This window comes from Prunus dulcis, chromosome 5 (genome assembly GCF_902201215.1).
Source record: "Prunus dulcis chromosome 5, ALMONDv2, whole genome shotgun sequence".
NCBI lineage: Eukaryota > Viridiplantae > Streptophyta > Magnoliopsida > Rosales > Rosaceae > Prunus > Prunus dulcis.
In genome coordinates this window covers 16,690,076-16,705,184 of record NC_047654.1, presented here as the reverse complement: position 1 = coordinate 16,705,184, position 15,109 = coordinate 16,690,076, and the positions used below count along the sequence as shown (strand labels likewise).

The 15,109-nt window shown below is 36.9% G+C and overlaps 1 protein-coding gene across 7 annotated transcripts; it reads left to right on the top strand.

The window, feature by feature from the left end:
- The first annotated feature begins 4,421 nt into the window (after positions 1–4,421).
- Positions 4,422–12,592, top strand: LOC117627323 (eukaryotic translation initiation factor 2 subunit gamma-like). Of its 7 annotated transcripts, none has more exons than XR_004585756.1 (10): positions 4,422–4,657; positions 5,309–5,390; positions 6,040–6,103; positions 6,197–6,282; positions 6,382–6,483; positions 6,844–7,024; positions 7,180–7,241; positions 7,606–8,281; positions 9,738–9,963; positions 10,044–10,160. XR_004585756.1 is itself a non-coding variant. In XM_034359351.1 (4 exons), exons 2-4 carry the CDS (start codon positions 10,173–10,175, stop codon positions 11,112–11,114), a joined length of 414 nt encoding a protein of 137 aa, XP_034215242.1. In that variant the 5' UTR covers positions 9,076–9,963; positions 10,044–10,172; the 3' UTR covers positions 11,115–11,813. The 7 variants fall into 7 exon arrangements, 1 of the variants encoding a protein (XP_034215242.1); XR_004585757.1 differs by having other exon boundaries at positions 7,367–8,281; XR_004585755.1 differs by adding an exon at positions 4,752–4,925 and having other exon boundaries at positions 7,180–8,281.
- The last annotated feature ends 2,517 nt before the right edge of the window (positions 12,593–15,109 follow it).

Genomic DNA, 15,109 nt, shown 5'->3' with positions numbered 1-15,109 from the left:
AATATGCCCGAGAAGCAAGACTATCTCTGATCATCCATTCAGGAAGCGAGACTATCCCTGATCACGTTTCCGCTACATTAGGGAACTGTGAAGGCGACCTTATGCTCTAATCTCCTGAGGTCCTTCTAGACTAGGAGAAATGAGAGCTTGTTGACTGCTCCCACCAGCTTCCTTCCTTGATTGCTTACCTTACCTTGCAATCAATATCACAATTTTTGTATCTTTTTTTTCTTTTTATAACTCTCTGTTCATAAGGGATTTTATTTCTTTAGAATGAACATCCGAAGAAAGAATCCATGAAGTGATCCTAACTCTGAGGGTTATTTGTTTTGACAGAGGCAAAAGAATTGTGATTTTTGCTCTTGCAGGATATAACTAGATCATCAAGCACTACATTATATTTACTGGGCCGATACGAGTTTGAATGATACTTGAGAAAAGTTTCTCCCACCTAAGGATGTAAGCAATACTTGTGTTATTTTATGCTTATATACTTATTTGATATTTTATCTTGAAAGGTAACCAAATGGGGAGATAAGTCCGTTCCAAAAGAATGGCTTGTATGTATCCATGAATTATTAATGCAAATTTTACAGATTGCAAGTTGGATACATTGATAATACACTGCACATATTAAAGTCTCATAAGAACAAAATATGGGTATAGCAGTGATCAATATGATGCACGCCTGTTGCGTAGCAAATGATGTGGATTGAAGTCCCGAAAGGACAATCCTTTGACATGTCAATATTGATATTGTGCACGCCTAATGCGTAGGTGGTGGGGCGGAAGCTGGGAAGATGGCCCGAGTGGTTTCCTTCGTACTTCTACGGCCTGGGGGCGAAAAACAAGTTTAAAGTTGTGAGTGGACAAAAATAAGGTTCTTAAAAACAAGTTAGAACATAATAACACCCGTTTTGAAATAAATCGGGATATAAATCTATGATTCGACTATATTTCAACACAAGATATTCAAATAAACAAGAATAAATATGTTTATAAATATACTTGTATATCTGAACAAATCTACAAAGATATATTTAACATGCACGAATATCAAGGAAACTGATATAAAATGATTGAAAACAATAGCTGTAATAAAAGTGCTCAAATTCCTTTAAAACTACCACCTAATTGTACCCCTATCATATCCGTCAATTCCCCTGGCAGGTCTCGGGCGTCACGCAATCTACCCGAGCCGCGAACTGGCGAAATCAGGGACTATGATCAACCTGATCCGCCGGCAGGTCTCGATGACACCAAGTCGACTCGAGCCGCTCTGGCAGGATACAGGGGACCGCAGTCAGCCTGATCCGCAATCCTGGCAGGTCTCGGGGACACAGAGTCAGCCGAGCCGCAATCCTGGCAGGTCTCGGGACACCAAGTCTGCCGAGCCGCAAATCCTGGCACTCACGGTCCGAGCGTCCCCGAAACTCGTGAGGCAAAGTCAAGTGCACTGACGTAACTGAAATCAGACTGGATGTCCGTAGACATCGGTCCGACTGTGGGTAATCACCAAAAATAAATGGGTACATGGTGGTCTAAAATAACTATCTTGGATAAAATCTGATATCCTCTGTATTCTGATAAATCTGAGCTAAATTACTATTTCTGTATCAAGAATCTCAAATCTATTTGCTCGGCTAAATTTTATAAAAATAAAATATTTCACAATAAAATTCATGCTATACCACTTATTCAAGATCAAATAGAAAATATAATCATAAAACCGTTTAACAAAGAAAAGTCCACTCACTGTTGGTCCGAGCTAGCTGGACCCTTCGAAGGTCCCTCCTGCGGGTCGACTGGACCTCTGGTACCTGATTATCCATGAATAATAAATTAATAAACTGCTGAATAAAAAGAATTAAATTAAACACCCTGCCCCCGCTCCTAGAAGTGCGTGCACTCATTTCAAGTTACTCATATGCCCACATTAGCCTTTTAGACAGTTAGGATGGTCTTGCAAGACCCGACGCTTAACTTAAGCGATAAGCCACCAGACCGGCCGATTCGGGACCCCGTGGGTCCACGGTCTCCGATGGCCAATATGGACTTCTCTGAAGGTTCCTCATAGAGAAGAAATCATGTTCCGCGAATTTGGTCCGAAACGGACGGTCGGATTGGCCAAAACCGCGTTATCGCTTAAAATCCAAACCCTAGCCCCAGGGTTCGCGATTTCGGAGTATCCGGGACTCCGATTCGCAATCCGTCGAATCCTACATGATTCTAAAATCATGTAGACCGACATATCCAAAATTCAGTGCGATCCAACGATCTAACGACACTGCACCCAAGGATCGTGCGATATGAAAAATCCATTCGGGGCTCAAACGGACTCCGAATCGAGATCCGCGAAATCCTACGCGCTCGTGGCGATACGAGGATCTCAAAACTGCCCAGAGTCACTCCACCACCCTCGCCCACGCGCTGCCTCACGCGCGGGCAGATTCGGGTGTCCAAAGCGATTTTGGGTTGTCGAAAAATCTCGGAACCAAGACTCCAAACTCCTATCCTAGGTAAAACACCCCATTTGGAGTCACTTTTGTTCTTGGACAACCCCCAAAAAGTAACCAGAAACGGCCGATCACGGCGGCTGAAGTTTTGACCGATTTTCAAGTTGAAAATTGAACGTTCTAGAGCTAAAATCGATCAAAACCCATACATCCATCAGCTAGAACACGAAAAATAGCTGAGAAACCATACCTTACTCGATCGATTTGGTGGAGAATTGAGGGAGAAAAACGAGCTGGAAGTGTGAACTGGAAATCGGCAAACAATGGCAGTTTCCGGCGAGATCCGGCCACGGGAACGGCGGTGACGGGTCAGGAAATGACGGTGGTCGAGTGGTGGTTCGTTTGGCACCGGTCTCGGAGATCGGCTCCAAGTGTGGCGGCCGTGGCGTCGTCGAGAGCAAGCAGAGGTCGGGCTGCTCGCGGGAATCGGGAGGAGAGAAAATGAGGAGAGAGAAGAAGGAGAGGGATAAAAATCTGACTTTTTGGCCAAATTATCATTTTGCCATTCGCGGTATTTTGATCGTATTTTCTTTGTTACAACTCCGATTCGGGTCTACTCCTTGTCTACGGACTCGTTTCGCCGTGCTCTACGCAAAGGCGCAAGCGAAATTCCTAAATTCTTTCTCGGTTAAAAAGTCAAAATTTTCTCTATTAAAATATGCGAGGGCAAAATCGTCTTTTGGGTAGAATAAAGAAATCCTAATTTTTAGATATTTTGGTTTGGGTCCTTACAACAGATATATGGGTTCTAAATGTTCCAACTCCTAAATGGAGATTATACACGCCCTACTATAAAATAACGCTCCATTGTAGGTTATAATCCACATTTTCACATAATAAAAGCCCCCTGCAGTGGCTTGGGTACCCAAAAGCAAAGAAATGCTTATAATTGATGTATGCGCATGCACATGAGAATGGTGGGATCATAAATTGATGAATGACAAATTTTGATTTTGGAGTAGGTACTCAAATCATCAATGGGCTGTGTTGATTGGAACCACGTTCAATTATTAAATGTCGACAATATCATTGGCCAAAATGGAATGAGGTAATTCCATTATAGATAAGAATGAACGTGAAAGAACAAACCCACAGTACGAACCCCAAAATTTGTTAATACTGAAAGTTATACTTGGGTGTTCGGAATAAAAGGGAATATACCTACTTTGTATGACACAATGTTTTTGGCATAAACAAGGAATGTTGGGTTTTCTCCATATTTATAGATTCAATTGTGCCCCTTTATTGCACATTTACGGAGACCAACATGTTATCTTTAAGGGTTATTAAATGCACGGAGCATATTGCCAGAAGTGATTCCCTAAAGATGTATAAATAGCTAGGTTAAAGCTATATAATGTGTCATAAAGTATAATCCCTTAAATAAAATTTTTGAAGGATTGAAATTGCATGAAACAAGTCTGTGGACATGTGCCTGAAGCACAAAATCTGTACTCAATACTAATATGCATAAATTGCCTCAGTGAGTACATTAATATGTTTGCAACATATTAAAACTCCTGAAGAAATATTTGTCTCGGCTTGAAAATTGAGCATTATGCCAATGAGCATTATGGCAATTGGGTAGTTGAGATGTTCCCTGCCTATTTTCTTCACTTCAGCACTAGTTCATATTGTTGGAAGAAATATGATTTTTTTTTTCTGAAAGGGAGGAAGAAATATGTAAATTACCAAATGGTGATGCTATGTTTACCACATAAATCTACCATATTTTAATATCATCTTACATGGTAGCTGATGTGAATAACCACATCATTAAAATTAAATAAGTTCGTTTTTAAGGAGATAATATTTTCTATATTTTTTATTAGTTAAATTTTTTTAATTAAAAAAAAAACTAAACCCTACTAAATTAGAAATTCACCGTTTCCTAAAATAGTCAGGGCACTTTCTCGTCTCTCTCTCATCGCTTCCCCCTCCAACTAGGGCTCGGAGTGAGAAGCGACTGGCCTTAAACCCCAGACAGCATCGCCAGAATATAGAAGACGATAACTGGGCCCACCTTAGAGATGGAGCCAGTGGAGCCACAGTCGCTGAAAAAGCTGTCTCAAATCCCTCAAGCGATCTCGCGATCTTTTCTCTCCTGCCCATGGTGAACTTGCGCCTCCTGACCCCGAAAGGTGCTGCCCTTTGCTTTGATTTCTATCTCTTCTTATTTTCCTCTTGATAAATTTGTAATGTTAATTCTTGCGTACTTTGTTTTTTTTTGCTCAGTACTTAGGCTAGGCAGTGTAATGTGCAATTCTTGGCTGCATGGAGTTGGTTAAGGGAGGCATATCTGCAACGTTAGATAAAAATCTTCGTAGGGATGTTCTTGGCAATATAGAATACCATTCAAAATGTTCAAAGAGTTCGATTTGATTGAAGAGTAAAGTATTTATTATTATGGTAATTTTGATGTTTTAACATACTTCTGCATTACGTTGGTTTGAATCCCTTTGATATGGTTGAATACTTTTTTCATCAGTTTACTTTTATCCTACAACCTGAAATTTAGGCATGTCCTGGCCATTTTGCAGCATCTGCATGCATTATGCAGGGTTAGGCTGTGTTAGTTGGTATCATATTATGTGCTTCCAAAGTGTTGTTGGATTGAGGTTTTTATTAGCTTTGTTTGATGGGATATTTTAAGGAACTGAAGATCCTAAACATTACAGCTGGCAGATGCTCTATACCATCTTTCATTTCATTTTCTGTAATCTTGATAATACCATCATGGCAAACGTAACGCAGCCCATTTTTGCTATAACTGTTACTTTTATCTTCTCTAGGTATTCAACATCAGCTTTAATGGAAAGAATCCCCAGCAGATGGCCACGTCCTGTTTGGCATGCTCCTTGGAAGATCTACAGGGTAAGAACAATTTGTTGTTAATCTTACACAGTTAGCTGCAGTAGGAAAAGTGCTGGGGATTTTATTGCCTGAGTAACTCGGAGATTGTTATGAGATGAACATTATTAGGAACGCAGGAGTTCATGTTATATGAGTGCGAGTTTCTATTTTTGTTGTCCTTGATTCAGCTTTTTGTCTAACAGTTTGATAAGATTGGCCTGCATCTCTTTCAGTTATATTTGTGCACTATGCTAATGTCGCTTATGAGAAGAAAGAAAAAAGTTATGCATAATGTTGCTTATAAGCCATTGTTCCATTTGATTATGTAGGTCATTAGTGGCCACTTGGGATGGGTACGATCTATCGCCTTTGATCCAAGTAATAAATGGTTTTGTACTGGCTCAGCAGATTGTACGATCAAGACATTGAACTTTATGCTTCATCTGTTCGAGTTGGTTCATGTGTTGTTATGCTGTCAGAGAAATTCAAAATTTTCTTTTCCCCTTTCCCACTATGTTTTCTCCTCTCTAGAAGCTAAAATCAGTTGCCCTTTGCATTTTTTTTTTCTTGTCTTCGTTTTATTGTACTTAAAAGAAAATTGATCACGGAACATTATTTGAGTTTTTATTGTATATTTTTTTGGGATTGTGTTCTGATTTTGGTTGATCAGATATGGGATGTAGGAACTGGGACGTTACAGCTTTCACTGACTGGACATATTGAACAAATACGAGGTTAGTTTCTCTTGAATTATTGCTGGTGGCATCGATTGCTTTTGGATATCCATGCTTAGGAATGACTGTTGGTACAATAATGTGTTTTTGCAGGACTTGCTGTCAGCAGCAGGCATACCTATATGTTTTCTGCTGGTGATGACAAACTAGTTAAATGATGGGACCTTGATCAGAACAAGGTTGGAACTTCTATTAAATCAAATGTTTTTCTCAGAGCTTCATTCTAGTTGCGTTCACTAAGTAATACTGATTGTTACAACATATAATTTTTTGTGTAGGTTATCCGTTCATATCATGGTCATCTAAGTGGTGTTTACTGCTTGCCTCTTCATCCCACTCTTAATATTTTACTTACTGGGGGGCGTGATTCTGTATGCCGGGTATCTAATTTATCTTATTAGTAAAATTCATGCCCTGCGCGATTCTTTATGATTTCTCATGAACGACCAACAACCATCATATGTTTTAGCTTTTCGCATTTTCTGACAAAAATGTTTATCGTATTTTTTGGCTTTGGACATTTTTTTTTCTTTGTTTCCATTGATAGGATTTGATTCATGTTCTTGTTCACCGTAAGTTTGATGTGGTTTTGCACTAAATGCTTATAGGTTTTTGTAGCAAATACTATTATGTATTTCTTGATTTGCAGTTTTAGAAGAATTGTGTGTTAGTCCATTTGGTAGTATAGTGTCTGTTTTCAACTAAGTGATGCTCTGTTTATTATCAATTAATTGGTGCAGTCTGTCACTCTTGATACCACCCAGTTGTTAGCTGATTACTTATTTGAGCCAGAGGATCCAGTAAAAGCTGTCAAAATGTCGAGGAAGGGTTTGTTGGAGCAAGACCTGAGTAAACTGGATGTAACAAAGTTACATCCACTGTCGCCTGAAGTTATATCTCACCAGGCGACTATCAATATTGGTAATCTCAAATCCAATGCTCAAAATCGTTGAAAGATTATTTAGGTCATTATTATATTGATTTAATCATCAATTATTTTGCAGTATAGGTTCTTGTTGGCTGTTTTGTACATGCCTAATTTTGCAATTATTTGGGTTATCTGAGTTACCTCGCAGGTACTATAGGTCATGTGGCTCATGGAAAGTCAACAGTTGTAAAAGCAATATCTGGTGTTCAGGTGATTAGTAGTTTCCATCTTGCATTTGATGCTGCTTGCTGTTTTTCCTTCTTCCTTTTTCTTTCTGCCTGGTCATTTGATAATCAAGAAAGCATCTGTTTCCAACTTACGAGAGTGTAAAACAGGGACATCTGGTTATGACTTTGAGCTACCAATACACACTCACAGCAAAGGATTTTAGTATGATTTAGCATGATTTGCTGGAGTTCCTTTAATAACCTCGGGGTGTTTTAGCCGGATTCTGTTCTACTTCCCTTTAGAGTGCACATTGTGCTTCAAAATTCTTTCATTTCATTGTTCTTAAGTTACTTTATATCCTAAAAGCATAAGCTGATTGGATATGGGCCCGATATTGTGTTTACAGATTGAATCCAACATTTCACAAGCTAACTACAATAAAATAAAGTTACGTGCATTATGACAGTAGCATGCCAGAAGAAGAGTGAGAGAGACACAGAGAGGGCTGCCTTGATCGAGCTTCTAATTAAATAGCTAGCCATAGTTTGGCTATTGGTACATGCATATGCACAATCTAACACATAAATAATAGAAAGAAAAGCATATGGAAATTGGGTTACAATAATCGAAAGCAAGAGGACGTAGGTAGTACAAACAAACAAGAGGACAGAGGCCCTGTAACAAAGTAGAAAGTCCTCAAAGCCAAAGGCATGAATATGGCAATACTCTATTCTCCTACTTGATGGGTCGCCTTAGAATGGGGAAAGCCAGAGTTGCTACTAAAAGAACCGAATGTTAAAGACCAAAAATGGGGAAATCCAAAAGCTCCCTTCGTAGCAAGACAGAGAAGAGGAAGACTGAATATAACAAGACCATGCAAGCTTGCAATGCAACAAGCGAATTGCTGAGGGAGGCAATGGAGCATGATGAGGAAGACTCTGATAAGTCCAAGTACGGGGTGAATAACAAAGAAGAAGAAGAATAAGAAAGGAAAGCTGGAAAAAAGGGAGAGAAGGAGAAGCAATTGGTGTAGGATTGCTTAGAAGATATGGAAGGAGAAGCAATGGAGCTCAAAGTAGGAGGTGAGGTGTATATATATATAGAAACTTTATCTAACTATAGTTGACGGAAAAATATAATGACTCTTCCATTCCATGGCTTAGGGAAGAAAGAGTGAGAGAGATAGGGAGAGGGCTGCCGGGCTGCCTCCATTCCATGTAACAAAGTAGAAGAAGAGTAAGAGAGATAGAGAGAGGGCTGCCATGATCGATGGTGTAGGATTGCTTAGAAAACCACAACCTTCACTTTATGAATTCAAGCTCTATGTCTCATGATATATAACATCCAACAAACACACCACAACCTAAGCATACAAACTTATTACAATTAAGCTAGCACCGAAGCACAATTCATTCCATAGGAATTAAAATCCAATCAAGTTTAAAAAAACATCCAAGCAACAAATTAAGTCATAAAATTCAAGCATATGCATAGCTAGATCTTACTTAGATAAGAGTAGTCCATAAGATCTTATTTATATGTAGTAGTCCATAAGATCCCTTCTTAGATCACCTCAAACAAACTTTCCATTCTTGCATCCCTAATTAAATTCAATAAAAACCAAATTAATTGTATTATTTAAGACCAAAGAAAAAAAGAGTGAATTCGATTTATTCTTTTTTTTTTTTTTTTTGTTGCTATTACCTTTGATGGCTTGTGTGCCAAGAATGCACACTTGTCCTCAAAATGAATGTTGCAATTGCAGCACCTTAATGATACAATTGCATAAAAGGTGCTCCAATTGCAACATTCATTTTGAGGACAAGTGTGCCTTCTTGGCACACAAGCCATCAACGGTAATAGCAAAAAAAAAAAAAAAAAAATAGAATAAATCGAATTCACTTTTTTTTTTTTTTGGTTTTAAATAATACAATTAATTTGGTTTTTATTGAATTTAATTAGGGATGCAAGAATGGAAAGTTTGTTTGAGGTGATCTAAGAAGGGATCTTATGGACTACTACATATAAATAAGATCTTATGGACTACTCTTATCTAAGTAAGATCTAGCTATGCATATGCTTGAATTTTATGACTTAATTTGTGGCTTGGATGTTTTTTTAAACTTGGTTGGATTTTAATTCCTATGGAATGAATTGTGCTTCGGTGCTAGCTCTATTGTAATAAGTTTGTATGCTTAGGTTGTGGTGTGTTTGTTGGATGTTATATATCATGAGACATAGAGCTTGAATTCATAAAGTGAAGGTTGTGGTTTTCTAAGCAATCCTACACCATGGATCGTGGCAGCCCTCTCTCTCACTCTTCTTCTACTTTGTTACATGGAACGGAGGCAACCCTCTTTCTTCCCTAAGCCATGGAATGGACGTCATTATCTTTTTCCATCAAGTACAGTTAGATAAAGTTTATATATATACCTCCTACTTTGAGCTCCATTGCCTCCCTCAGCAATTCGCTTGTTGACTGTGAATGCAATGGTTGCATACAAATGACGGAATTGGTTTTTTACCTAGATTTGATAGAGTCATGATATTCTTATGGCTACTGTACTATGCTTAATGGTGCCGCCATTATGGATGGAGCCTTACTTCTCAATGTTGCGAACGAAAGCTGTCCCCAACCACAAACTTCTGAGCATCTGGCTGCTGTTGAAATTATGTGTCCGCAACATATTATTATCCTTCAAAATAAAGTTGACCTGATTCAGGAGAATGTGGCCAGCATGGTGCAATCCGGAATTTTATTTAGGTAAGTTCCAATGAATCCTTTTTTCTGGGGTTTTTTAGTTTCAGTCTGCTAATTATATCATTCAACATTTTTTGTGCCAGGGAACCATAGCTGATAATGCACCAGTGGTGCCAATTTCTGCTCAGTTGAAGTATAATATTGATGTTGTTTGCGAGTACATCGTCAAAAAGATCCCCATTCCAGAAAGGAACTTTATCTCACCTCCCAATATGATTGTTATCCGTTCTTTTGATGTCAATAAACCTGGGTTCGAGGTTGATGAGATAAGAGGTGGAGTGGCTGGTGGAAGCATCCTCAGGGTATGTTTTTATTGTTGAGTTTTGTCGACAGTGCTTAAACTATATCATGTTCCTGTATTTGACTCTTTCTTTTTTCTTTTTGTTTTAAAACCTGCTTTGCTTGCCCAATACCATTCTACTTTCTTGGTGGAGTTTTGGGTTATGAAATGTGCATACCTGCTCTTGATTTGGACCTAAGAATTTGGTGTTTTTCAAAAGATTTATATTCCATAAATGCTATAGTTCATGAATACCATAATTGACATTGTGTCTTTTGCAGGGTGTCTTGAGAATGAACCAATATATCGAGGTTTGTCCTGGGATTGTTGTTAAGGACGAGAGTGGAAACATAAAATGCACGCCAATATATTCTAGAATAGTTTCATTGTATGCTGAGCAAAATGAGTTGCAATTTGCGGTTCCAGGAGGTCACATTGGAGTTGGAACGACCATGGATCCTACTTTGACACGTGCTGATAGGCTAGTGGGTCAAGTTCTTGGTGAAGTTGGATCTCTCCCTGAAGTATTTGTTGAGCTTGAGGTAAATGACTGCAGCTGCAAGGCTTTTTATTTCTTTATTTTCTTAATTTCTTAAAGCTGATGAAACTTCAGTAGATGATGTTTCTAAGGAAATTGAGCAAAGGTGTGTTTATATGCATCCTCAGTCATGATCTCTTTATTTTTTTATTTTCTTAGTTTCTGAAAGCTAATGAAAATTAAGTAGATGATGTTTCTAAGCAAATTGAGCAAATTTGTGTTTGTGCATCCTCAGTCATGAGCTCATTCATTGTTTTTTGGTTTGGTTTTCAGGATGTGGCACTGTTGTCTTCTTTTGGAATATATTGGGTTTTTGTATTGTATTTATTCTTTTGAATCCTTTTATGTTTTCGCATCCCAAACTAGACAAATCTTTGTTGATCAGAAATGGATGTTAACAAATATTTGGTGTACTTAACTTCTTCCTGTTGAGAAGGCTTCTGGGGGTCAGAACAAAGGGGTCGGAGAAGCAAGGAAAGGTCTCAAAGCTGGCCAAGGGTGAGATCCTGATGTTGAATATAGGATCCATGTCTACAGGGGCTAGGGTTATTGCTGTAAGGAATCATTTGGCAAAGCTGCAACTCACCTCTCCAGTTTGCACCAGCAGAGGAATTGCATTCAGTCGGCGAGTTGAGAAGCATTTTTGTCTTATTGGGTGGGGCACGATTCAAGCTGGAACTACCCCTTGATGTCCCACCCTCCCCAATTTGATTAGACTCCACAAATTGGTAAGACAGAAAGCAAGAAAACCACAAAGACAGCTAAAGAGTAGGGAAGATGTGGGAATGCAGGCAATTATTGGGAACCATTTTTGTCAGATGGAGGAGAAAACATTGTTGGGAGAATTATGTTTTCTGTTTTGTTTCTTTGACTTTTGATAAAATCATGCTTTCATTTGCATTCTTATTCTTCGAGTTTTGGACCCGAGTCATTCCAACAGATGAGGGAATGAAAGATGGTTATGTTATCCCTTCCAGAAAATATTGTGTTCTTAATTCGATGAAGTTTGACTTGATTGGACCTTATTAGAAATTAGTGATCGCCAGCATCTTTAGGAGGTGTCTTATGCAGCAATTGTACTCACCTCAAAACCTAGATTGATTCCATCTTGTTAACTTCATGGAGGTGTCTCTCTACCATTTTATGCATTTCTATATGCATGATTTGGCATTACCATTTGAGAAACCCGCTGCAATCACGGGCGTTAGCAGTTCCATTTTCGTGTCATTTTTGCATCGACTGATTCTCTTTAAAATTGCCTCCAAGGAGTGTCCAAGATAATGTCACTCCCCACAAGAGTCCTACTTCATTTTTTGAATGGTCAGATTAACCATTGATTTTATTTCCATGTAGGTACAGATTTAAACTTGATTTTTCTGTTCAAAGCCCCTACGCATGGAGCAAAGCAATTGGAACTGTTGTTGAGGGTGGAGACCTAGTGGCTAGTGTTGGTGATCCGTCGTGAGAGAGAGAGAGGAGGCGACCGCTCAGACACAGGGGAGAGAGGCAGTGAGGTTTTAAGAAAACCTAGGTTATCTTTGAAGTCAGTGAAATTTTTATTTTTTATTTTAAAAAAAGGCCCACACAAGGTGCCCAGAGCTGCCTAACCGCCCAGGCTCCCCTAGGCCGATTTTTGGAACACTTAAAAAAAATTTGAAATTCTAGTTTCGACCAAACAGAAAATATTATCTTGTAATACGACAACTAAAATAAAAAAGGGGCCACATAACAAAAGGTTTAAATCAAAACGGGCCACATAACACAGGTTTATACGATGTAGATGTTTTTCTACTTCCTTTTCTTATTTTTTTAAATAAACTTGTTAACCCCCAATAACAGGCTTCTTATTATTCTTTGTAGAATTTTCCTGAATGAAAAAGAATATTTTAAAGTATAGCCGCCCGGAGCAAACTAAGAAAACATCTCTCCGGAAGAAGTTTCATCGGCACAGGTCTATGCCGGCAAATATTTGTCGGACCTCTCTTGATGAACATTACCTCTGCCGACGAAAGTTCGTCTGAAGAGGTCTAATACGGTAAATTTCACCGGGATAGATATGTGCCGATGAAATTTCGTCGGGAGAGGTTTTTATTATTATTTTTATTTTTAAAATATAAAATTAGTTTCTTTACTTTTATTTTTTGGCCAACTTCTTTAATTTAATATATGTGATTAAGTAATATCTTAGCCTTTTTGAATTAGTTTAATTAGTAATTATGTATTAATTATTATTTCTTTAGTGAATATTTAAATACATTATTGATTTAATTATGCTATGCAAAAACAAAAAAATAAATTACTTATTTTCGTTTGGGTGTCTATTCCGTTAAAGTTCATTGGGCTAGGTCTATCCAAATAAAATTCGCCGAGACATATCTAGGTTAGGTTCAGTTACATCATACTAACCCAAGATTGAGAGCAAAACCTAAATCGTAAAGCCCTAGGTCGAGTTACGTGATTATCCAAGCCTAATTGAGTCCTATGTGCCCTATGGTAAGTTTACAGTTAGGGTTCAAGGCTTGCGAATGGTTTTGGAACAAGTTCGGATAAGTTCGAAACCGATGATTTTTGGTTCGAGACTTGGATTTAGGGTTTAGAGACAAAATTTTCATTTTTAGAATACTAAATAATTTTATAAGAATTTTTAAATAATTGAAACTATTTATAAAATAATTTTAAATTAAAAAATTATTGAAGATAATTAAATATAATTAAATCGTATTTGTTAAGTAATTTTTATGAAATTAATTAAAATATTTAAATACTAATTATTCACTTAATAAATAAAAGTAATTAAAGCATAATATATTCCAAGAGTATAGCGGCATGGCTATACCTTTAAAATATTCTTCTATTTATTGTTTTACACCTTTAAATAGTACAGCCGAACAGCTATACTCCATAAATATACTATTTTAACAGTATAGCCCCACTGCTATACTTACTAAAAAATAGAATATTTTTAAAATATAGCTGTGCATATACACTATAAAAAATACTTAACAGTATAGCCGCACGGCGATACCCTGTAAATAGCAAACTAAGAAAACACCTATCTCGACGAAGTTTTGTCGGCATAGCTCTATGCCAGCAAATATTTGTCCGACCTCTCCAAATGAAAGTTATCGTTGCCGACAAAACTTCTTCGGGAGAGGTTTTTTTAATTTTTAATTTTAAAAATTTTAAAATAATAAATTGGTTTCTTTACTTGTGTTTTTTGGCCAACTTCTTTAATTTATATATGTGATTAAGTAATATCTTAGTCTTTTTGAATTAGTTTAATTAGTAATTATGTATTAATCATTATTTCTTTTGGGAATATTTAAATATGTTACTAAATTAATTCTGCTGTGCAAAAATGAAAAAAAAAATTACTTATTTTAATTTGGGTGTCTATACCGTTAAAGTTTGTTGGGCTAGGTCTATCCATATAAAATTCGCCGAGACATGCCTAGGTTAGGTTCGGTTACGTCATACTAACCCAAGATTGTGAGCAAAACCTAAATCATAATTATTTAAGATAATTAAATAGTATTTATTGAGTAATTTTTATGAAATTAATTAAAATATTTAAATACCAGTTCTTCATTAAATAAATAATTAAAACATAATATATCCAAAGAGTATAATACCTTTAAAATATTCTATTTACTATTCTATACCTTTAAATAAATGTAATATTTTAACATTATCGCCTCACGGCTATACTCCAAAATAGAATATTTAGAATATTTTAAAAGTATAGCCGGTTGGCTATACTCTAAAATAGAATATCTTAACAATACGGCTATAACCCAAAAAAGAATATTTTAATGTATAGCCACCCGACTATACCCTTTAACTAAGAAAATACCTCTCCCGATGAAGTTTCATCAGTACAGGTTTATGCCAACAAATATTTGCCAGATTAGACCTCTCCCGACGACATTTTGTCGGCATAGGTTTTTTTTAAAATTTTTTAAATATAAAATTAGTTTCTTTGCTTTTGTTTTTTTGGCCAACTTTTTAAATTTAATATATGTAATTAAGTAATATCTTAGTCTTTTTGAATTACTTTAATTAGTAATTATGTATTAATTATTATTTCTTTAGTGAAAAATATGAAAAAATAAATTACTTATTTTCGTTTGGATGTCTTAATTAAATCTTCCCAAAGCCCAAGAGCCCAAGGCCCAAGTCTTTGATTCATATAATTATTATTAAATGAAAGCCAAATCCAAAGCCGAGCACATTAGTCCAACTCTCCAATGTTAACTACACTTATGAAACCATCATAGTGCTTTGTTTATAAACATTTTTATAGGAGTGTGGATTTTTCGATGTGGGATTTT